The 24,005-nt window shown below is 42.1% G+C and overlaps 1 protein-coding gene across 2 annotated transcripts in view; it reads left to right on the plus strand.

The window, feature by feature from the left end:
- Positions 1 to 1,983: 1,983 nt before the first annotated feature.
- gpr184 (G protein-coupled receptor 184) overlaps positions 1,984 to 24,005 on the plus strand; it is a 34,011-nt gene continuing 11,989 nt past the window's right edge. Inside the window, exons 1-2 of one of the 2 annotated variants that reach the window (XM_042062901.1) lie at positions 1,984 to 2,645; positions 19,682 to 20,710. In XM_042062901.1, coding sequence (XP_041918835.1) covers positions 19,699 to 20,685 — 987 coding nt within the window. In that variant the 5' untranslated portion in view covers positions 1,984 to 2,645; positions 19,682 to 19,698 and the 3' untranslated portion in view covers positions 20,686 to 20,710. Of the gene's footprint in view, positions 2,646 to 19,681; positions 20,795 to 24,005 lie in introns of those variants that run through there. The other variant, XM_042062900.1, reaches the window with a different exon arrangement.

Consider the following 24,005-nt stretch of genomic DNA (forward strand, 5'->3'; position numbering starts at 1 on the left):
GGAGGAAGAGAGAATGGAATGGAGGGAGAGAGGGAAGGAGGGATTGAGAGAGGTATGGTGCTGGAGTGATAGGGATATGGGGAGAGAATGGAATGATAAGATGGAGGGGTGAGAAGATATATAAAGGAGAGAAGAAGGAGAAAGGGAATGAACAGATGGGGAGAGGGATTGAAATAGTTATGGTGGAGGAGGAAGAGAATGAGAGAGGAAGATAAGGGGTACACGTGTGAAGTGACCGCTGAAATCCCCAAACCTCTGCTCACCCCTCTGAGCAGAGACTTTCCCTGTCTGGTGCAAGGCTTAGTTTGGCCTTTTAGGGATATCACCACTAGCAGATAGCACCAGTGGAGTGAGTGAGTGTTTGAGTCAGGCTGGATTTCCACACACCTTGTTTTGGCCTCCGCCCTTGGCTAACTACGCCGCACACACACACACACACACATCCCAGATGTGTTATCCCTGTCAGACTGTGAGTAAGGACTGGATTTACCCACACCCTCCACCCACACGAAACACTCCCACACGGAGGACGTCTGGCTCTGACTCGGGCCACTACTGGCCCACACTCCCGAAGGGATACGGGAGCTCAGTGCCAGACTGTGAGGAAAGACCTGGATCTGAATTTCACCCTGTGTTTCATCCCCTTATTTATACAGTGTGTGTGTGTGTGTGTTCGTGTGGGCGTGCGTGTGTGCGTACGCGTGTGCTGCATGCGTACGCGTGTACACGGGTGTGTGTGTGTGTGTGTGCACGTGTACGCGGGTGTGTGCATGAGTGTGTGTGTGTGTGTGCTTGTGCATGTGTCTGTGTGCATGTGTGTGTGTGTTGGTTGCTGGATGAGACAGGATCCTCTAAGGATAGGATTCAGCACATAACCAGCTCCATGGCCAGCAAGAGGATCTAGCTCAGGGTGACAGAGTTGTGAGTCCAATTCTTATCTTCAATACTATTTATTTACACATTATTTCATGTTCCTCTGTTATTTCCTATCATTTTTCATCACTACTCTTATCTGTCTTGTGTTTTGTACTTAGAAGAAGGCTTGCACATTTCTGTGTCCACCAGTTAAAGTTTGTATTACTGTACAGATGACAGCTGAGATACAGAACAGCGTGCCACCCTTAGAAGTGTGAATATTTTACTTCAGGAGACATGTTCAATTCCCTGTAATGTAGGAAGGGGATTTCCTGAATGTCATACCCAAGATTTGTAGCCAACCACATGTACCTGAATGACCAACCAAAGAACCAAAGCAACAAAAAGAAAAATCGAAAAAAAAAAAGAAAAAAAACCGTTTGCGTCACTGAAAGAGCATCGTGAGCCATCTCCATGCGGTCCCTTTTCTCTCTCTGTCTTGATGTGTATGACTTAAAATGAAACCGTGTTCCTGACGATGAACCACTGCCTGCTTCACTCTGTGGGACGTGCCACCTGGTTGATGACATACTCTCGGAGGCTATTTTGATGATAGCCGGTGAGGCAAATGTGAATGTGTGTGTCATAACGATGATTTCATACGCATATAGATTATGCACAAACTTACCACGTGCTCTGAGGGGTGTGTCCATTCATAGCCATATTCTACTGCTTTTTATACTGTTCTTACTGCACCTACACTTTGTTTTACTACTCCTATAATGTAACTGTTACGACACAGCTCATATCTATACATACTGTACATATTTGTTTATGTATTATATATGTTTTTTTATAATATTAGCTAATACACTGCATATATCTATATTATTCTTATTTAATCTAATCACATTTCATAGGGTAGATTAAGTTTCTGTATGTGGTCATGCTCTGTGAACATGCGTAGGTACACGTACACTCACTCAAAAACGTTTTTTTGGGTGTGTGTGCATGGCACACCTCATAGCTCCTGTGTGGTTGGAACTCATCTACGTATCTGCTGGGTGCTTGCGTTGTCACACAGGAAATGGCTGCACATGCACTTAAGAGACCAGGCTGTGAGAGAGAAACCACAGCTGTGTGAGTGTGTGCCTGTGTGTCTGCTCGCTTTCCCTGAAGAGCAGGTAGCCACAATGTGCTAGACTGCAACCCAAACATCAAACCTGTTTATAGCTGCATCTGCGAGCTCTCTCTCTCTCTCTCTCTCTCGCTCTCTCTCCCACTCACTATGGCCCTGCTGAAGTCATCATTTACCGGAAGCATGCCTGCTCAGCTCTACAAGCATTTTTCTCTCTCTCTCTCCCTCTCTCTCTCTCTTCTCTCGTCTCTTTCCCCTCCCCTCAGTGATGAAGTGAAAGCATCTCTGGAGGCAGAGTTCAGGACAGTCCCACTATGAGAGGTAGCGACGCTTTTCACTCCTCCCCAGATGAGACCTGATCAAGAGGAACAACAGGAACCTTACCGCTAGCTCCAGAGCCTTGCCTTGTTCTCTGATCTGTTTTTGGCACACAAACTTTTCGACCTCCTATGCCTTTGGAACAGGAGACAAGGAAAATCACTTACAGCTGTTTCTCAGGAACTCCTGTCCCCTCGGCTAAATAACACACGGTCAAGAAGAAAGAGAGGGAGAGAGGGGACCCCTCTGTTGCCGTGGTGACAGAAGTGCGAACAGGAGGAACTTCTGTCAAAGATTTCACCCTCACTGCTGACTCCAAGTGCAGTTTTTACAGGTAAGACGCTTTATATAACTAAGCTATGGTCACGCATAACCATGATTTATGATCATGAATAAGACGTCTATTTGACTCTGCTCATGTTTAAGGCTGGGTTATGTAATCGCTGCAAGAGAAAATGCCTCTGCCAGTCAGCCTATTCTATAACGTTTGTGAGCAAGGAATCTGGTAATAAAATGGTAGTAGTAGTAACAGTATTAAGTTATGATGCTGTTATCAAACAAAAATGTCATATTTTTTAAATATATTTTAGGATAGATGTTTTTTTTAAAGCTCAAATTTGTTTCTTGAATCTGTTTTATGTTACGTACTTAAGTTGATCACCTGGACCCAAATGTCCTGTTTGAAAGGTCCCAGCTCGTTGACCTGTTCAGACATAACGGAGTGCACAATTAAATTTATACAGTCACGGCTAAATAAAAGAGAACACGCTGGAACAATGTGTCGCTTGTGAAACAAAATGCAGCCAAAACCACAGCCCTCAGAAAAGGAACATTTCTCCAGGTCATGAGACTGACATGCAGCATGAAAATAAAGTGACCTCCTGTTGGAGGTTTACCCAGACAGAACGTTCTGGCTGGTCTGTGTTTTGACTTTAATCCTTTGGGCCAATGGAGTCGGTGCTAACTGATAAACGTGCTAGTGTAATTAAGAAATGAATGAGATTGAAATAAATCATATGTCTATGCACAAAGCCATTGGATCCTCGTGTTAGGATCTGAGATGATTGTTTTAATGACTGGGATTGCTAATGTGTTTCTGTGGCTCAGCTGGTAACCAAGATCAGAACAAGGACAGATCCACACAGAGACTTTCTGTCCCTGTAAGTTATATGGATAAAAGCTAAAGCTAGATTAGTTTGGTATAAAAATGTGATGTTGTACACTGTAAAAAGAAATAAAAAAAAAAACATAACTTTACCCAACTTAACCCAGGCATCTTTTTGACCAAACTTGCATGTTGCAATCATGATGCATTACATTGGCACAGCTAAAGTCAGCCAAAGTAAGGAGTCTTGTGCCATCCAGTTGAGAATCTTTTGTAGTGCACTCCACTTCTTACAGTGGCATACCACATGAATCACGTTCATTAAGACATAGAATCAATTAAGTGATCAAAATGTGTTTTCAATCACAAATGTCCCAAAAGTCAATCTCCTAGTCCGTCTGAGGGCTCATGGTTCTCCTTCCCTTCCTGACATCCACTAAGATGAGCAGAGCACTTCTCTGTAATGGGGTCCAATTGAAATGTGTTAGAGCGTCTATTCTTAGGGTCCTTGGGGAAGTGCAACTGCCATCATATTGAGATGCTGGAGGCACTTAGCCGTCTTAATTAACCAAACCAAACCAACCCTGACAGTCCTCACCACAGGCCGAGCCAAACTTTGTGTAGCTCTCTCTCACACGACCAGTGAAAGTGCAGTATGGGTTCTTCATGTTCCATTTAGAAGAGTATTTAAAACACATTTCAACACACTACTACCACCACACCACCACTACTACTACTGCTGCTTCTACTACTGCTACTATTACTACTACTACTACTACTACTATTACTACTACTACTACTACTACTACTACTAATAATAATAATAATAATAATAATAATAATGATACCAAAGTCCAATAATAATAATAATAATAATAATAATAATAATATAATCATCATTAGAACAAAAATAATAATTTTACGATTAGAGATGATACTTTCATTTTTATTCTGATGTTGAAAGTCACTTTGGATAAAAGCGTCTGATAAATATCGTAAACAACATAGACAATTGAAGGAAAACAAAGAGCCTGTATGGATCATATCTTTATAGAGGTGGGGTGAGCCCGATATTTATGTGCAGTCATGATTATTCTTGGCTGCATGGCCTGGATAGAGTTACGCGGGGCAAGGCTATTATGTGTGTCCCAAAGGCTTTCAGGGATCAATGTTTTCCAAAGCCCTATAAAGACCAATGGGAATGCAAAACCAAATTAGGCATCAGCAGTACAGGTAACACAGAGACCATAATACTAGAGTCATTTAAGAAACACGTTGTTATTCTCAACTTTATAGGCCTGCACGAATGCCACTGTGAAATGTCAATCAAGGAAGATGAAGCATGAAAAACTGAGATCATTATTTTGATGTCTGGGAAATATGTATACATTCATATGGGTACACACAGAAATGCTATATGGATGTATACATTGTCCTGTATCTATGGACACAGGCAAGGCACGGCAGCTTTATTTGTATAGCACATACGTATATACTCTTTTGATACATATATATATTATTCATACATACTGTATTGAGATTCATACATATCGAGACCAGAGACAGCATGTGAGATGAGTAGGAGCATAAGGGATACATACACATTTTAAAAAGTAAAATAAAAAAATATACTATGAGGGAAAATATAAATATAAAAATATTAAATCAATAAAACATATACATTTGTGGTTCCATGTTGGTGGAATGAGTTGCCCAGTGCTCTCCATTCCTGTATTAGTTTTGGGTAATTTAAGAGGAGTCTAAATGCCTGTTCAACATGCACTTAGTTCTTTAAGAGCTTCTTATGCGTTAGGCTGTTGATTCATTTGACATTATTGTTTATTATTGATATTCTCCTTAATGTAGTCTTACCATGTTATTGTTTTTATATTATTGATTGAATGGACTGTATTGTTTATTGTTGCTTTTTTCCCTCATTTTCATTGCTTATTTTATTAAGCTATTGATTGAATTGACATTGTTGTTTATGATCCTTATTATAGTTTGACCAACATTCTAATCTGTTCCCTGTTAAATTTTAAATATTATATTGTTTTTGTATTTGTATGTTGCTTTGGACAAAGGCATCTGCCAAATCCTATAACCATAACCATAACCATAACATTGATTTGTATAGGTAGTATGGATACAGTACATGTGAATGAATGTAAAGAGGCCTTATGGATACATACAGGTATGCATTTATAAAACAATATACACACATCTCAATATGCATCCAAGCCTTTTTGGAGGGCATCAATACTTCTAAGACTTCTAATATTTTGAGAGCATAGATCTAGACACCCTCACATTCATCAGAGTCATCACAGACAGTTCAGTGTCGGCCCTGCCAGTGACTCACTAACAGCTAATATTTAGAGAAGGAGGAAGTTATACTTTTGGCAATGAATCACCCATTACGACTATGTGTCTAGTACCCTGGAAATCCAGAGTTCTCGCGAGAGCACAATGGAATTGTCTCTGCGAGACACTCTGGCAAAGAGCAATGATGCACGTTACTTTTACCCCAACATTCCGGGAAACCAGCTAAACTGATGAAGACAGCGCTGGAACGTTGGAGGACAGTACACATTGATCGTAGTGTTTTCCGATTGCGTCGAAGTCCGAAATAATTCAGAGTAAACATGGTCTAGTGTTATCCAATTGCGTGCAGTGAGATTTTTAAATGCATGCTTGTTGCCGCCCCTCGAGTTAGGCCATTACATTGTTCTTTGCCAGACCCTTAATCTTTCTAGATTATCAGGGTCTGGATTTTCCAGGCTATGTGTCTAGGGGGTTTACATGCAATGTCCACACATGGGCAGAATCAACCTGGAGACTACTGGACTAATGTATTGGCCAACCAAATTTCAGGGGGTTGAAGTGGATGGTCAAGATGCAGCATTGAAGGGGTGGGTAGGATCCTCCAAGACCTCTAGAGTGACAGCTGTATTGGCCAATTACATTTCAGGGGGTTGAGGTGGATGGTCAACATGCAGCATTGACAGGTGGGTAGGATCCTCCAAGAACCTATAGAGTGACAAGTGTTTTGGTCAATCAGATGGTGGGGTGCCAGTGACCTAAGCACCACCCCACCTCATTTAAGAGGTCCTAAGGGAAATCTGAAGCACACACACACACACAGACACACACACACACACAGACACACACCCCACCTCATTTGAGTTCCTAAGGGAAATCAGAGGCATTCTGGCATCAAGTTGGTTGAGTTCCCACGGCTAGTCCTCACTCATCCATAACTGCAGACGAAATAGCAGCGGAAATTGCTCAGCTGGCATGGATGCCAGTGCAGAGACATTTCCTTGATGCCATCAAAACACATTTGCAGAGTATGAATAATTGACTATAATCACATAGCCTCCAGAAGCACACTAATTCAAAATATTGTGTCCCGTAAATCATGTCATAGTATCTCGAATAGAGAAGACTGAGAATGACTGTTAAGTCAGAACTGTTTAGGTAGTAATTGAGCTAGGCCTGGGATAGACCAATATGGGTCTATCAATACTGGTCTGGACTTGGGCATAGGTCATTAAGAGAAATAGCAAATGCTTTCAAGCTAATTTTATTAATTTAATTATTTAATTAAATTATTTAATTTTATGTAAATATCTCTGCCATGGTGTAAATACAGACAGACTTTTTCCTAAACACATACATGTATCTTTTACCACAGTTTGATTAGCAAAGGTGAATCTGTTAATCCCTATGTACTGTAGGTACTCTTCAGATTAATTTCTCACCTAAAGTGTATACAGATACACTATTTCTGAGGCTAAATGATGGATTAACTAGAATGCTGTAGCAGTAGTGGATACGCTCATAGTGCTAGGCTCATAGTGCTAGCATTAGGGGATCTCACACACATTGTGTGCACACACACACACACACACACACACAGTGCCCCAGCATATGTGTGTTTAGAGCATATAGGATCTGAAAGTGTTGGCCCGGTTTATGAGAAAACAGTCAACCACAGAGTGTATTTTTGTGAATGTGCTAACTTCACACCACAACCTGTTATACTAAATACATATATTAGTAGCTTCTACTCACCAAGCAAGAGGTTTAGTTAGTTTAGTTGATGCATGCGACACTTTGCACTTCAAATGTGGGCCCATTGACATTTTCTCTTTAACACACAACAATTTCCACTTCTCATAGATCACTGGAATTTTTCTTTAATTCTAACACTTAGCTAAGGGAAACTCAAAGGAGTTGCACCTCATCAACATCAACCGTTTTTTATTCAGGGAGAAATTGACTGAGCATCAAGCTCTTTTACAGCAATGCCCTGAGTTACAAAACATACAACAATAATAATCAAAATAACAAAACAAGAACAATAAAAGATATATGTGTGTGTGTGTGTGTGTGTGACTCAAAGTCCAGACATAATGTAATGAGAGGACTAAGTGGGGTTGGATACGGGTTAGGATAAGTTCAAGTGTTCTATAAATAGCTAAATAAAATTATTTGTAATTGAATTTGTGCTATAGACTATACAAAAAGTCCTTACACATAGTCAGTGACTCATACTCCTGCCCCCCATGGGATTATTTGGTGTCTACTACGCTGAGGCCTTTCTGATCATCTCTGCCAGTCACCTTCCTTTCCTCAGTGTCTTCTAGTGTCTTCTGCCATGCACAGGTTTCTGTTTCAGTTTGAGCATTTTACTCCTGTCTGAACCGTTTCACTGGAAGATGATGAGACGCATCCCATAATGTGTTACTGAACATCTAGGTTGCACACACACACACACACACACACACACACACACACACACACACTCACACTCACACACACTCACACACACACACACACACACACCAACACACACACACACACACTGTACTGTCCGTTTACAAATAAAATGGTCTCGCCTCTAGAGACAAGCTCCAACAATGTATCTCAATTCACAGTAGTCCTCCCTGCATGTAAAGGGAAGGGTATCAGGATGCCTAAACAAATGTGAACTTGTTCACCTCATTCTTGTCGAGAGCTGCTGCCTCCCACCAAGTGTTGATGTATGATGACACTGCAGAGGTCAAAAGTCCTGTTAGGATCACATGTGCAAGGTTGGATATTATCTGCCCAAACATGGACCCTATCTTAAACGAGGGGCTGAGGGTCTGAAAGTTAGCCATGGGGCAAAGTGTTATGAGCATGAACTAAAGCTATACTGTGATGTGTGGGAGCATTGAGCTGATCCGTTGATGTGTGATCCTGATATTAAGCAATCTAATAGATTGTTTCCTAAGCTGTCAATTCAACTTTAGTTAGACTCTTGACTTTGCCCGTAATTTAGATTAGGCAATTATGATACTTTATGATTCCCAAAATCTACAGATTTAGTACAGAAAAGTTACACATCATGTAAATAAATAAATAAAATGTCTGGTAATAGCAGAAACACAAGGTGTTCAGCACAGCCTTGTTAATTGTGCGCAGAAGTTCCTTGCTTCTTCAGAGTACCCGTTCTCAGTGGAATCTTGAGTTGAAAAAATAAATAGAAAAAGAACACGTTATCTGCTCAGAATTAACCTACAGTCTCAACCCCTGGCACACTGCCAAACAACTGACTCAAGATCAATGATTTCAAAAAATTTCAATCAATGTTTGAAATGCCACCTCAACTATGTTCTGTTCATAACAGTTTCCATAGACACGCCCTTCCATTCTTCCATCTGAACAAACACAGGAAAAGACAGCAAACTGTTTACTGCAATTATGGAAGAAGTTCCCAAGTTGTTTTCAAATGTTTTGAGTTGAGTACCATCAAGCTGATTTAAGAATGGCATTAATGCAGTTCAAACAGGGAATGTTTAAATATTAAGGCTGCACACAGATTAATGACGTTTCTAGGTGGTTCTGTAGATTTTATCCTGTTTTATTTATTCTGAACATAATCTGCTGCTATGCAATCTGAATATTGAGTTGGAGCCCAATGGCATAATACAAACTAGCTAGCTTTAGCATCCAAGATCTTTTCCAATGGCATTACACAAACCAGCTAGATTTAGCATCTCAAGAGGCCCTACTGCCTGAATTCAGAGAATATAGACATCAAGGCGCTTGTGCCATTACAGAACACAGAGGTCTGGTCTCTCCTGCTTACTGCAAAGCCTAATTGGCACACACACACACACACACACACACACACACACACACACACGTCTCCCAATTGCATCTTTGTTAGCAGAGCTGGAATTTGATTTGAACCTATCCACAGCTGCTGATGATACGTCATAATGCAATTGCTGTGTTTCCTGCTTGCCAGGGAGAGAGAGAGGGAGAGAGAGAGAGAATGGCAAAAAGATTTAGAGATGAGGGCTGAATGTGTTAAATTGCTAGATTGAACTCTGCAGCATGGTTCTTTTTTTGTGATTTGAGAGCCATAGCCTATATAGCCACCACACCAAATGTTCTCATTAGACAACCCACAAAGTGATATTTAAACCGCCATATTATCCACAGGTTGCAGAGATCTGGTGCAAAGTACAGACTACATGCAGACATTTACAGTTTCAGTTGCACACTTTCTTCTTTAATTTACAGCTTCAGGTGCAGACATTCCATAATTTCTTTCACCTTTTTGTGTGAGTGACCCTCCAGTATAATTTCACCTTCAGTAAATACATTGAAAGGCTTGTAATGTTAAACAGTACAGACTACAGTATGTAGCTTACTACATTGGCATACTTGGCACCAGGCGCGCCTGCAAGTGTACATCCGTACGCACTGTGCGTACCATCAGGCTACTCAACAGCGAGAGAAAATTTCCCTTGTGTGTGTGTGTATTCACACCAAATTGGCCTACCATACCTTCCCAACTATGCACAGTATCCCATTAGCTGCATGCCATCAGGCTATTTACCATTTTCTATTACGTAAAGTTAGTGAACACGTTATCAAAATTAACATGCACACATTTTGTTTGAGCAGGAGAGAGAATATGCACGCAGGCACGCAATAGGCTACTTGTTGTTTTCTTTTACTCGGCTATCTTATGGTTATCAGCACACAATGTTGAGCTAATTCATTAACTCAATACTCATCATGGATATCACAAGTTTTAAACAACGAAAACAGAAAGGATGGAGGCAGCAAAGCTAGGAGTTATTCCAGATGGACAAGAACAAGGTAGGCAATTGGTGTGCTTGTCAGAACGTTAGACTGCACTAAAGCCTCTGTCTCTCTGACACTGTGATCTGCAGCACCGGAGCGCCACAGGGAACTGTGCTCTATCTCCAGTCCTGTTCACCCTGTACACATCTGACTTCTGCTACAACACTGAGTCATGCCACATGCAGAAGTTTTCTGATGATACTGCAATTGTGGGGTGTATCAGGAACAGGCAGGAGGAGTACAGGAGCCTGGTGGAGGACTTTGTGCAATGGTGCAAACTCAATCATCTTCAACTTAACACTTCAAAGACCAAGGAGAAGGTGGTGGATTTCCGCAGGTCTAAGCCCACTCTGCTACCAGTCCACATTGATGGGGTCAATGTGGAGGTGGTTAGCACCTACAAGTATCTGGGTCTCCACCTGGACAATAAACTGGATTGGTCAGCCAACACTGATGCACTCTACAAGAAAGGGCAGAGCAGGCTGTACTTCCTGAGGAGGCTGCGGTCCTTTAATGTGTGCAGTAAGCTCCTCAGGATGTTCTACCAGTCTGTTGTTGCCAGCGTCCTCTTCTATGCAGTAGTATGTTGGGGAGGAAGCACAAGGAAGAAGGATGCAGGGCGAATTGACAGCCTGGTAAGGAAAGCTGGCTCTGTAGTGGGAGCTGAACTGGAGTGCATCACTTCACTATCTGACAAAAGGACCCTGAACAAACTGATCAACATCTTGGACAATGAGTGTCACCCACTCCACAGCACTATTGTTAAGCAGAAGAGCCTGATCAGCTGGAGACTTCGCTCACTGCCTTGCACAACTGACAGACTGAGAAAGTAATTTGTCCCCAGGGCCATTGAACTGTTCAATGCCTCACTTAAGGGAAGAGGAGAGATAGACTTCTCTGCATAGTCTGTCTGCCTCTTCACCCCCTCCATGTTTGGTACTGTCTGTCCACTAGCCACTTTTACCACTGTCTTTATGCCTCACTGTTTGCGTGCTATATTAGCACATTAGCACATATGCATACCCCCCCCCCCCCCCCCCCCTCCATGCCACAGCCGAACTGTGGCCACACTTTTACATTTCCTTAAATAGTTAAATATATAGATATATAGACTTTACTTTACTTTATTTCTGCATTGTTGCACTGCTGGTCTTACTCACTTGCACTATCACCATGACCACTATCACCATTGCATGATGGGTGTGCGTACCATAGCATTAATTCCTGCAGGCGCCCCTGCTTGGCACCAAACTCAGTTGCTGCATCTGTGTGTTGCTTGGCGACCATTGTTGCTAAAGAACTACATGGCTTGGCTGAAAAAATATGAATGATATTCATAAATTATTGCTGTTGTGTTTAATTTTATTAAACCTTGCAAGTATACTGTATGTAGTAACTGTTTTATAAAAGAAGTAAGATGCATAAGTGTGTAGCATTTACTTAATCGTCCAAGGGCAAAAGCCCATTCAAAGTGGAGACCAATTTATGTTTTTTCAGTCCCTCCAGAGTCAGCTATTTCACAACAGCATGCCGCTGCTGCCAACGCGACAGTGGGTGTAGGTTTTGTGTGTATAACCTTGAGAGTGACCTCTCAAGTGTATGCTATAGCGCAAACTGTCTTCTCCAAGGACTTGTTGCCCATTATCTGTTTACACATCAGCAGACTGATGTTACGAAAGTTGAAACTTTGGTTGAACACGATAACAGTGATGTTGGTAGTTCGCAGGGTTCTCACGTCTCACGCAATGGGCGTGAGACACACGCAATTCAACAAGTTCACACGCTCACACGCCACACCTTGCATTTCTCACGCAGAAATATTACTAGGGATGTCAAGGTATCTGCATAATTATTAGAGGACGCGCAGGCATACGAGAGGATATCTCGCAGGGTTCAGAACTAGCGCACCCCTCACCAACAAAATCAAAACCATTAATAGCCACCATCCATCAAAAAATAGTGTTCGTTGTATCCGGGTAAAATTCCAAAATAGGACATCCCCTCCCTGCAACCACGTTATGTTTGTGCGCTTATGTGGGGTTACACGTTTAAGATGTCAAAACTGCACCAAAATTATTTTTATTCAGAAATTCAACTGTTTGTCATTTTGGTAAACCAGCCTACTTACGGCACTTTAACAGTGTGTGTAAATCAGGCCTTTTTTCCTAATAATACAGGACTGCTGCAGACAATGAGCTGCCAACCACCATAATGTACAGTAATAGCAACCCAAAATAATGAACTTGCTGTCCTAATAAAAAAATAAAAAGTTGGTCTCGGCATGCCCATTCTTGATCCAATGGTTCAGTGGCAATAGGCTACTCAAGTGAAAAAAGCAATTAGCCTAGTAAATAAAATATTTGTCTCACTCAGTACATATATCTCGTATATTGGTGAGCCATAGAATATCCCACCGTCAAGATTATTATATTTGAAAATTCCAATCTATCCCACCTAAATATCAAAAGTTATTTCTACTGACATGCTTCCTGGTGACATCAAAACACAAATGGTTTCCCCTTGATATAAAGGCTGACATTATAGACATAAGCTATGCTAGATGGGTACAAATCCCAGACTGTCCTGGAAAATAAACAAAAACAAGATATATGTATACAATGACAAATTCAAGGTCTCAAAGTGTTAATGCTTCTTTCCAAAAATCTCACCAGAAGTTGTTATTTAAGGGGATTTTTTAAGAAAAAAATTATTCTGGGGGGGCATGCCCCCAGACCCAGACCTAACTAGGCTGAGTTACTGTACCAACCTTGTGGGGGGCCCGTTTCACATCTGTGCACATCTGTGCCTGGGGGGCCCATTTTATATCTGATAATAATCCATAATCCGCCCATGTGTGCACACCTTTTGCTAAATAGTGCGCAAGTTTTACGCACTTATTTTAATAAATGGTGCACTCATCTTAGTAAACAATGCACTTACTTTATTCAATTCTACACACAAGCGAAACATTTTAGTGAGTGAGTGCCCCCCCCCCAAATCTCACTCCAAGCTGAGCTCAAAACTTGAGAACCTTGTAGTTGTGGTGGGGATTTGGTGATTTTTCACATAGATCTCTATTTCTCGAGGTCGCCGAGTACTGTTGGTACAAAAACAAATGGTGCTACCTACAGTAGCTCGAGCTGCTGCAGCCAACAGCTAAAGGAGCCAGGGAGCTACTTCACTCTGGGGTCATGGTTTTAAAGATTTTCGTTTTTTTCTTTTTCATACTGGCAATACTCAGTGACAGTGCCGGTGCTGGCTATTTTGGTGCCCAAGCAGAACTGCTTTGTGGTACCCCCCCCCCCCCCCCCCCCCCCAATAAATAAATAAAATGATATAGTAATATATATTATTTAAATGATAATAATGTCAGTCATTTTACTTCAAAATATTGATTTCCTGAGAAATACTACTAAGTTGATTCAGTTTAACTCATTTATAAATGGTGCGCTGTCACTTTAAGAACGTCTACACTACTCTCAAATGATCTTTTTGTCAGCTCCATTCAAACACAAGCCTATGGCTAGTCCACAAATTCTAACATTGTTCGTGCCACGTTGTTTGTGTCACATTAGCACAATATTAGCAATAGGCATAATATTAAGTTGGTATAAACAGCTAGCTAGACATTTTCTGTTTGCAATTAAAAGTGATATATGAGCCTGGTAGCCACCTACAGTAGGCCTATCTGAGTGGAATGTGTTTCAATCGGCATATACTGTACTTAATGTAAATGCTTAGTTTAAAGAAGCCCTATGCAGGTCTGGTGTTTCTGGGTTTTCGCCGGATTTGGGCTTGCATTTTTCACGACACAGCTCCCCCTGCAGCTTTGTGGCAAGTGACTGCTACGCTAAAACCCCACTAGCTAGCGAGCTAGCCATCAAGTAACCAAGCTAAACACATACAGGGGGCTCACAATAAAACGGTCGAGCAAACACATTGTTCAAGAGACTATCAAACCACATTACAAAAACTAAGTTCACCCAAAGGTAGGCTACTTACAATTTCAACAGCAACAAAGCCAAGTCGGCGTCCGTTTTGCAGTCTTCTTAGAAACTAGAATCTGACTACATTTTCGAGGCGCGATTGGATACTTCCGCTGAGTCACATCCGGATTTCCTCGGACCGGGAACAGAAAGTTGCATATTCGGTTTTTCCGCGGAGCGATACGGGGAGACGAAGCACCCACCAAACGACCCAGAAAGTGTTGTAGAACCATCAGAACGACTTTCAACCTGCATAAGGTCATTTTTGCTAAAATTGTTGCATAGTGCTTCTTTAAGGGAAACAAATTATTGAAGACGTCAAGACTCACCAGTCCCATTACACAAAGGCAAAGACGACATTATATTTTTGTCCATTTTCCAAATCACAGTGAGTGCAGCCAAAATGTCAAAATGCCCTGGCTCTCACAGTTTATAACCGGCCAGTAGGCTAGAGGGAACCGGATAACTGTGCAGTCTCCTCCAGCCTCGTCTTTGTTGCCTTCATGATTTCCTTTTAAAAGTTTCTTATATTAAAAAGTAGATATCAGTTATCAACAATGACAAGCCAGTCAAAACCATTCACTCTCCTGATCCCTCTCATGCGCACTCAGATGCGCTCCCAATTAAATGGAGAACCTTTCAAGTCAGATCTGCCGAGAGTAAAGTATCTTCCTTATGTAGCCTAACATGCTGTTTTAACATTGACATTGTAAACATTCTCTAGGAAAAGTGAAAAGCAGTTTGCAGTAAAGCTAAGCAGGAAATAAATAGCGAGCAGTCTATGATAACTTGGCGGGCCAGTTTTTTTTTTTTTGCAAACAAGAATGAAGTTACAAACAAAATACAACAATACAATAGACATTAATTATTAATACTACACAATACAATAGACCCATGTACACTACACAAAACACATATCTTGACATGACATAACATTTACTTGACATCTTGACATATCTTGACATGACATAACATTAACATATATAGAGGCTGAGAATTATTGCATACAGGTTGACTATAGATATGAATAAAATGGCAGGAATGAAATGACTCCCAAATCCCCCCCACGATCCCCAATGGGAGATTTGGGAGTTGAGTTACGGATGGTAGTTCTGGGAATGTGGAAGTAGTGGCCTTGGGGTTCCATGAGTATGTGGGGATGTCCATGTGTTAGAGTGTGTGTGTGTATGTATGTGTGGGTGTATATAAGGAGTAATGCTGTTGGGCCGGAAAGATGGAAGCTGGATCCCAGAAGAGGAGGGTTATAGAGGAAATGGCGAGCCAGTTTAAAGTGCGTGGCGGGCCGGATTCGGCTAACCTGGCAATAGCCAGATGAATTTCGCTCCGCCTAGCTCCACTCATCCATCTGGAACCGATCCATTGAAGTGTTGCTTCAGAAGGCTGGGCCTAATCAAAAAATGCTTGCATATGATTGAATAAGCCACTTGTCCGTCATCTATTGACGTGCTACTTCAACCACTCACATCGAAGCCAACCCGTGACGCTAATAACAGACTCACAGTCGCTTCTACGCTATGTCACATCTATGAAACTCCCGCCCTGCGTCCTGATTGGCTAAACCATAAAGTTGGTTGGAGAAATCACTGTCAATGGAAGATGTCCCAGATGGATGTGAGTGAAGCTAGGCGGAGCTAAGCGGAACGACATTCATCTGGCTAGGGTCAGGTTAGGATTCGGCCGGTGGGCCTATAGTTTGTCCACCTCTGGGCTAGAGGGAACCGGATAACTCCGCATTCATCTGGCTAGGGTCAGGTTAGGATTCGGCCGGTGGGCCTATAGTTTGTCCACCTCTGGGCTAGAGGGAACCGGATAACTCCGCAATCTCCTCCACCCTCGTCTTTGTTGCCTTCATGATTTCCTTTCTTATATTACAGTAAAAAGTAGCTATCGATTATCAAAAATGACAAGCCAGCCAGAACCTCTCTCATGTGTGCTCAGACGCGTTCCCAATTAATGGAGTAGCATAACGTTCAAGTTAGATCTTAATGGAGATTGAAAGAGAACCCGAAAAATATAATTGTTATGTACTGTAGCATGCTGTTGGTGTATATTGCCATTGTAAACATTCTCTAAGAAGATTAAAAATCAATGCCCATCATCTAAGTCTATTATTATTATTATTATTATTATTATTATTATTATCATTATTTTATGTACTCTTTGTTTTGTCATATGCATATTATTATTTTACTATTGTTGTCATTATTATTTCATTATTTGCAGGGCTCTACAGTGCGCCCATTTCACTCGCACATGCGAGTAAAAATGAGGGCATGCGAGTGCAAAAAAATATTTAGGCGCACTGGTGCGAATGACTTCTAACCATGTCAATGTTTGTCTACAAAATACACTGCAACATCGAGAAACATGTGCAAACCATAGAATCACGTCGCGAATGCAGCATAAAAACTACACCTCCCATCAACGTTAGCAATTTATCGTTGTGACTCGCTAGTAGTCGCTTCTATCAAATCCAAGAGCGCGCAGAAAAAGCGGAAAGTTAGACTAGCCAGCCAAGATGCAAAGATTGAAAAAATTAGTTATTCTATCCACCGAATTCATCGGATATAGGAGGAACAGGATGAGATTCTGAGAATGCAGTGAGAGAAGAAAAGGTAACCTAACATGCCTTTTATCCCAGTTGACGTATTGGCTGCAATATGCAAAATATAGCTGTAGCGAACAGGCACAAAAATAGCCTAAAATGGGAGTAGTAATACTCCCATTTTATTCAAAGGTAGAAAGCTACTGACAACTCCTGGCTTCCACGCATGCTTGTTTGTTTACACCGAATACAAGCTGAAGTGCAAAACGAAAGTAGGCCTAACGTTTGCCTACTGCCCCCATCAATGCAGATGTTTTAAAAAAAAGGATAATATAATAAGTATACTTAATGTACAGGCTAAATGCAAATATGGCTATGTATTATATTATTTTACATTAACAAAATGTAGGAAAATAGAACAGACTGAAAATAAAGTAGGCACTGATCTTTAAAATCCTGTTTCCTGTAGCCTAAATGTTGTCAGTCATTCTTAATATTAGCAATTGGTGCACTGGCACGTTTAACTGTTAGCTGCAGTGTAATGTTAGATTATGTGTAAATTAATCTAAGTCTATTATTATTATTATTGGTAGGATTGGTAGGAATTATGTGTAAGTTAACTTACACATAATTGGACTGTGCGTCCAAATTTTTGTCTGTGCTCCTAAGTTTTTTAACTTGGGCGCACAAGTGCTCCTGGACAAAAATGTTAGTGTAGAGCCCTGATTTGTAAAGCACTTTAGGTCAATCCTGTTGTGTCAAATTTGCTATAAAAATACATTGACTTCACTTAAAAATATTATATTTTGACGTGTTGATTGGTAGGAATGCTCCAGGTGACCTGACTCTCTACTAGAAGAGATGCCAGTCAGTCACGACCATATTTGGCCATGACTGAGCTAAGATCTCCAGCCCAGCCCAGCACTGCCCATTTACAGGCCAGGCTATGTCCCAGCCTGATCCATGGCAAGGGTCTGCAGCTGCATTTTTTGCTTGCTTGTTTGTTTGTTTGTTTATTGTTTATCTTCCCCATCTGTGTCAGAATTGGGCCAGAGTCATGCCAGGTCAACACATGCATGTGTGTTTGTGTGTGTGTGTGTGTACATGTGCGTGTGTTTGTGTATGCATGTGTGTGTGTGTGTGTGTGTGCTCGCGTGCGTGCATGTGTGTGTGTGTGTGTGTGTGCGCGCATGTTTGCGTGTCTGTTTGTGTATGTGTGCGTGCGTGTGTGTCTGCCTGGATTTGCTTCCTCGCTGTGTCCTAACGCTCACACCAGCCAGACTGTGTGTCTCCGTGACGATGCCATAATGGCATTTCAGTCTCAGCCTCTATCCGGTCAGCGGCTCCACTCTGAATTTAGTGCTCAGTTAGAGGACGTGTGCCCAACCAGTACAGCTTGTACAGGCACCTCCAGAAACAGACAGACAGACAGACAGACAGTGGCCAGTGTATTAGCATCAGTGCTTTTGGGATTAGGAGCAGTCAATGTGTCCACTACTCTCTACCCTATTGGAAAGCTTATAGTGTAAAATTAATACATATAAATGTTTTGACGCGCAACTAGCTCAACCTTGAAATGAAATGTGTAGGAGGGCTCACTGAGCCAAGCAAAGCAATCTTTTTGATAAATGTTTCTCTCTCTCTCTCTCTCCCTCTCCCTCTCTCTCTCTCTCTCCCTCCCTCTCTCTCTCCCTCTCTCTCTCTCTCTCTCCCTCTCTCTCTCCCCCTCTCCCTCTCTCTCTCTCTCTCTCCCTCTCTGTTGCTCTCTCTCTCTCCCTCTCTCTCCCTCTCTCTCTCTCTCCCTCTCTCTCCCTCTCTCTCTCTCTCTCTCTCTCTCCCTCTCTCTCTTTCTCCTTGCCACCCTCCCCCTCCCTACTGCATGTGTTTGTGTGTGTGATCTATGTGAAATGTCTATGTCTTTCTGTGACAACCACATTTTGAGTTGGTGGAAACATTTAGAAGACATTTTTAATACATTTTGACATTACCTTTGTCTATATAGCCACCGTCATTATTATCAGTCCAAAAGGCTGGACATTAGATATTAAGTTTATAAATTACAGTAGGCAGAACAATGATGCAGCTCAGTTGAATTCACAAGATTTCAAATGCAAAAGTAGCCTACTTCAACTTCCTACTATGAATCACAGATTGAATGAACTGATGAATCACAGAGAAGTGTAATTAATCTCACTTTATTGCTTTTATCAATCAACAGCACTAGTTGTCATAGCAAAGGGAAAACCCACAAGCACAAAAAGACTAAAATGTTGTCCTGTAGTCACTCTCCAAAAAGACCCTTTTGAGGCGACTTGGGACGTAATATCATTTGACACCCGTCACAGAAATAAGTTAACCTCCCTGACACCATTCATTTGACATTTATAAGCTGTCTCCAGGGAGAGGAAACGCCGGAGCCACTTATAACTCTAAGCCACCTTCGGCTAAAAATAACTTTGTCCTCAACCAGCAGCCAGAGTGAAGTGTTATGGGACAACACCGCAGAGATCAGAATCTGCTTCCTGCTCTTTACTAACATACAGACTTTGTTTACATTTTTTCAGGCCGTCATCTAGTGTATATGACTTCGTCTCAGGAAAACATGGGGAACAGCACAGGCAGCTGTGTGGACATCGAGGAGAAGAGTCGCTATAGCGACGTACTGATGGGCATCTATATCTTGGCCTTTATCTTCGGCCTGGTCACCAACCTGATCGTCTTCGCCCCCATCATCCAGCAGATCCGTCGCAAGAACGTCCTCGGCATCTACCTGGTGCACCTGTCAGTCTCGGACCTTTTGTTCATCGTCACGATACCCCTGTGGATCTACTACTACTACCAGGACCATCACTGGAGTTTGCCCACTTGGTCATGTGACCTGGCCGGCTTCGTCTACTACTCCAACATGTACATCAGCATCTACCTGCTGTGCTGCATCTCAGTGGACCGCTGTCTGACTATTAGCTTCCCGTTCCAGGCCAAAACCATGCGCCGCTCGCCCTGCGCCTGGGGCGCGTGCGCGGTGGTCTTCGCCGTCATCGCGTCGCTCCACGCGGCCGTGCTCAAGCTGGACAAGGAGGAGATGTACGACAACAGGACCAGGCAGTGTTACGAGACTTACCCTATCAACGAACGGATCGCCCTGTTCAACCTGCTGCGTGTGGGCCTGGGATTTACCATCCCCTTCGTGGTCCTGGTGGTGTGCTACACGCGCATCTGGACGAAGGTGCGGGGCAGCACGGGCCTGGACGAGCGTGGCAAGCAGAAGGTCAAGCGACTGGCCGTGGCGGTCATCTCCATCTTCTGCGTGTGCTTCTTCCCGTATCACCTGCTGCTGACGATACGCTCCATCGCGTACTACGCCATGGACGAGGAGACCAACTGCGCCTTCGAGGACAAGCTGCACTTCGTCTTCGCAAGCACGCTGGCGCTGTCCAGTCTCAACTGCGTCGTGGACCCTGTGCTGTACATGCTGGCCAGTAATGGCGTACGGGAGGACATGAGGGTGTGCTACCGCAGGAGGGTGGTGCAGTCTCAGCCCGTCTACACCGCCACCACCAAAATATAGTCACCATCACCAACCCACTGCACTGGTTGTTGGTGTTGGTGTGTGTGTGTGTGTGTGTGTGTGTGTGTGTGTTGGTGTGTTAGGGTGTGTGTGTGTGTGTGTGTGTGTGTGTGTGTGTGTGTGTGTTGGTGTGTTGGTGTGTGTGTGTTGGTGTGTGTGTGTGTGTGTGTGTGTGTTTGTGTGTTTATGTTGTTTTCTCTGACAAAGACATTTCATTGAAATGTGAACGATGATAACCACACGTTGCCTCAGTGACAATGAGAATGTTGACTAGAACAGCTCTTTTAATATCCTGTCTCGTTCCATCTGAAGGCTAGACATTAACATAATTTGGCACACAGCCGTTTCAAAAAACTGAAAGGTGTGAATACAAGCTAAAGAGACTACAAAGAGAAGTGATGTTGTGGACTGGATACTGAAAAACTGAAGTGCTCGCCCTCCACTGAAAGACATTTGTCATGTGGAAAGCTTCCATTTAAGAAATCATACTTTTTTTATCCTTCTCAGCTCTGTGTTATTGAACTTTACATGGCCTTTGCTCAAGGTTCAATTTATTTATTCATAAAAAGTAAGTGCTAAAGCAATAAAACATGTGAGTGTAATGTTAATAGATTATGTCAGAACGGTTGACACTCAATCACTAGTGTTACATCACCTTTTTGTTCCATTATGGTTGGAATTGGCGATAGCTGTTTACAGGACACCCAAATAATAGGGAAATAGCAACATCAAGAAACAGTACATCATCTGAAAACAAAGAATACCAGATAATAATAAATAAAAGCACAAGGGATCAAAATACAAATATTAAAAAGGAAAAATATTAAAACTACAAAGAGAAATAAATTAAAAGCAGCCCAAAACTCAATAAGCAGGTCACCATCACACAAATGTTTAACATATAGCATTCTTTTTTGATTACACTGGACTACAGTGCATTGCAGGAAGTTGTATTCTAACCAAAGAATTGATTTGTATGTGTGTATGTATTTAGCAGATGCTTTTACCCATTACAGTAAGAGATGGATACATATACGAATGACAGGGGCCAGTCTGGAGGAACTTTTACCCAAAGCATCTTGTGGGTTAAGTGCCTTGCTCAAGGACATAACGGTAAAAGGCTGGGAATCGAAACCACATATATTGTGGCTTGTTTCTGGAAATTCCACAACAGTATACGTACATATGTTCATATACTTTTGAAAACATGAAGCTTAGTGAATCCTAAGAAATGTGATTATTTAGAGTTAAAGCAGATGATATGTTTTTGCTTTTTTTCCCCATCACTAGTTGATGTCTTACTTAAATGCTATGACTTTTTTTTATTCATTCCAGTGTGCTAGCAAAATCCACTGAAAAAAAGAATAAGGAATCCTTCGGAATCTGTTTGTAGGAATGTAGATTCTGTGTGTGTGTGTTGATGGAGAAGTGTACATATGAATGCTTTATATATGTATATATGTATTTGGTTTGTGTTTGCATGTGTGTGAGAGAGAGGGAGAGTGTATGTGTGTGTGTGTGAGAGAGATGGAGAGAGAGAGAGAGACTGATTCCTCTTGTCCATAATGAAGGAGGTGTCTGTGAGGCACCCCATGTTGTTTCTGTGATGCGAGTCCTTGTGCCCTGGTAAGACAGAGGGGCATGAGATATGGGCATTGTGAGGTATGTGTGTGTGTGTGTGTGTGTGTGTGTGTGTGTGTGTGAGGAGTGTGTGTGTGTGTGTGTGTGTGTGTGTGTGTGTGTGTGTGAGGGGTGGGAGATGCTGGTTCTGATGCTGATTCTCCTGGTGCCCCTTGATGCCTGCTGGTGCCATGGCGACGCTGCTCATGCCAGTGGGGTCTCCCTGGCCATCCCGTTGCCATCCATGTGATGAGCGTCGCAGATCCCTGGAGCTGCTTACAAGGCAGAGGACTTACTCATACGTGTGTGTGTGTGTGTGTGTGTATGTGTGATGAATATAACATGCTCATTACGGATCATCATTCTGTCTGCATCTCAATGCCATGATCATTGTGATCAGTTTTTTGTATATATATATATATATATATATAGTAAGCTATTGACATTTAAAATGCACTATTCCTTAATGAATTATACTTGAATTATGTATTAAGTATATACTGCCAGATGGGGTGCAAGGCTCCATGGCTTGCCTCCACACATCAAGGACATACATGTATTATTACCACAGAGTCCAGTAAGGGCACACACAAATCTCACACCTGCAGTTTCACTTGATATGTAATACAACATGCCATACTCCCTCAGTTTATTCAATTCCCTGACGCAAAGATGGACATTTGGCAGAGTATGTTTTGCTGGGCACTGTGCTATCCATTCTGGGTTGTGGCTATTCTTTAGGTAATTGTAATTCTTTGGGCAAAATGATCCAGGAATAAACTTCAGACTCCAGCATGAAATGTGGACCAGATGAAGGACAGTCACAGTCTGGATATTGACCGGATGTGTTGACCTAGCGCCAATTGGCATTGGTTAAGCCACTTCGTATTCCACCCACGCAGCTGACTCATATGCACGATGAATCAGAAAAAAAGATTGCATAATACCAAAACTGCAACAGGTCTTTCGACAAGGAAGTTGGGGTCATATTTAAAACATGTGTCCTTGTTTCTGTGTATGAAAGTGGCCAAAATGATGTATTACAGTATGTTAATTAGATAAAGAGATAGCTACTTTATTGACCCCCAAGGATTGGGTATGTACTACGTCTGTCAATGTATCTATAGAAATTAATATGAACAATTTTTTTTCCATATGGGTGTGTTGGAGGTGAATGTCCACCTGCCTCCTCCACCATGTTAATCTGGAGAGACCCACTTGTGTGTTTCTTGTGTGTTGTCTCTGGTTGTGAACCACTTGTGTGTTTCTTGTGTGTTGTCTCTGGTTGTGACCCACTTGTGTGTTTCTTGTGTGTTGTCTCTGGTTGTGACTGCTTACATTGTGTTACCCCCTCATAATAAAGTGCTTCTTTGATAAATCTTTGGCTTCTGAATTGGTATACTGGAACAAAAGGGCCAGTGAGATTACAAAAGGGGTCAGTGAGATCACAAAAGAGCCAGTGAGATCACAAAAGGGCCAGTGAGATCACAAAAGAGCCAGTGAGATCACAAAGGGCCAGTGAGATCATAAAAGGGCCAGTGAGATCATGAAAAAGGAATGATGACATGCTTTGCATGCATACTTTTATTCTACAGTGGAAGGGGAATGTCGGAATGAATCAAACTGGGTTTGGTAAACAGCTATTATAGCTACTCTGACACCCCTCTCTCTCTGTCTTTCTCTCAAGGAGGTTACTTATT

Source organism: Alosa sapidissima, chromosome 15, assembly GCF_018492685.1.
Source record: "Alosa sapidissima isolate fAloSap1 chromosome 15, fAloSap1.pri, whole genome shotgun sequence".
Lineage (NCBI taxonomy): Eukaryota > Metazoa > Chordata > Actinopteri > Clupeiformes > Clupeidae > Alosa > Alosa sapidissima.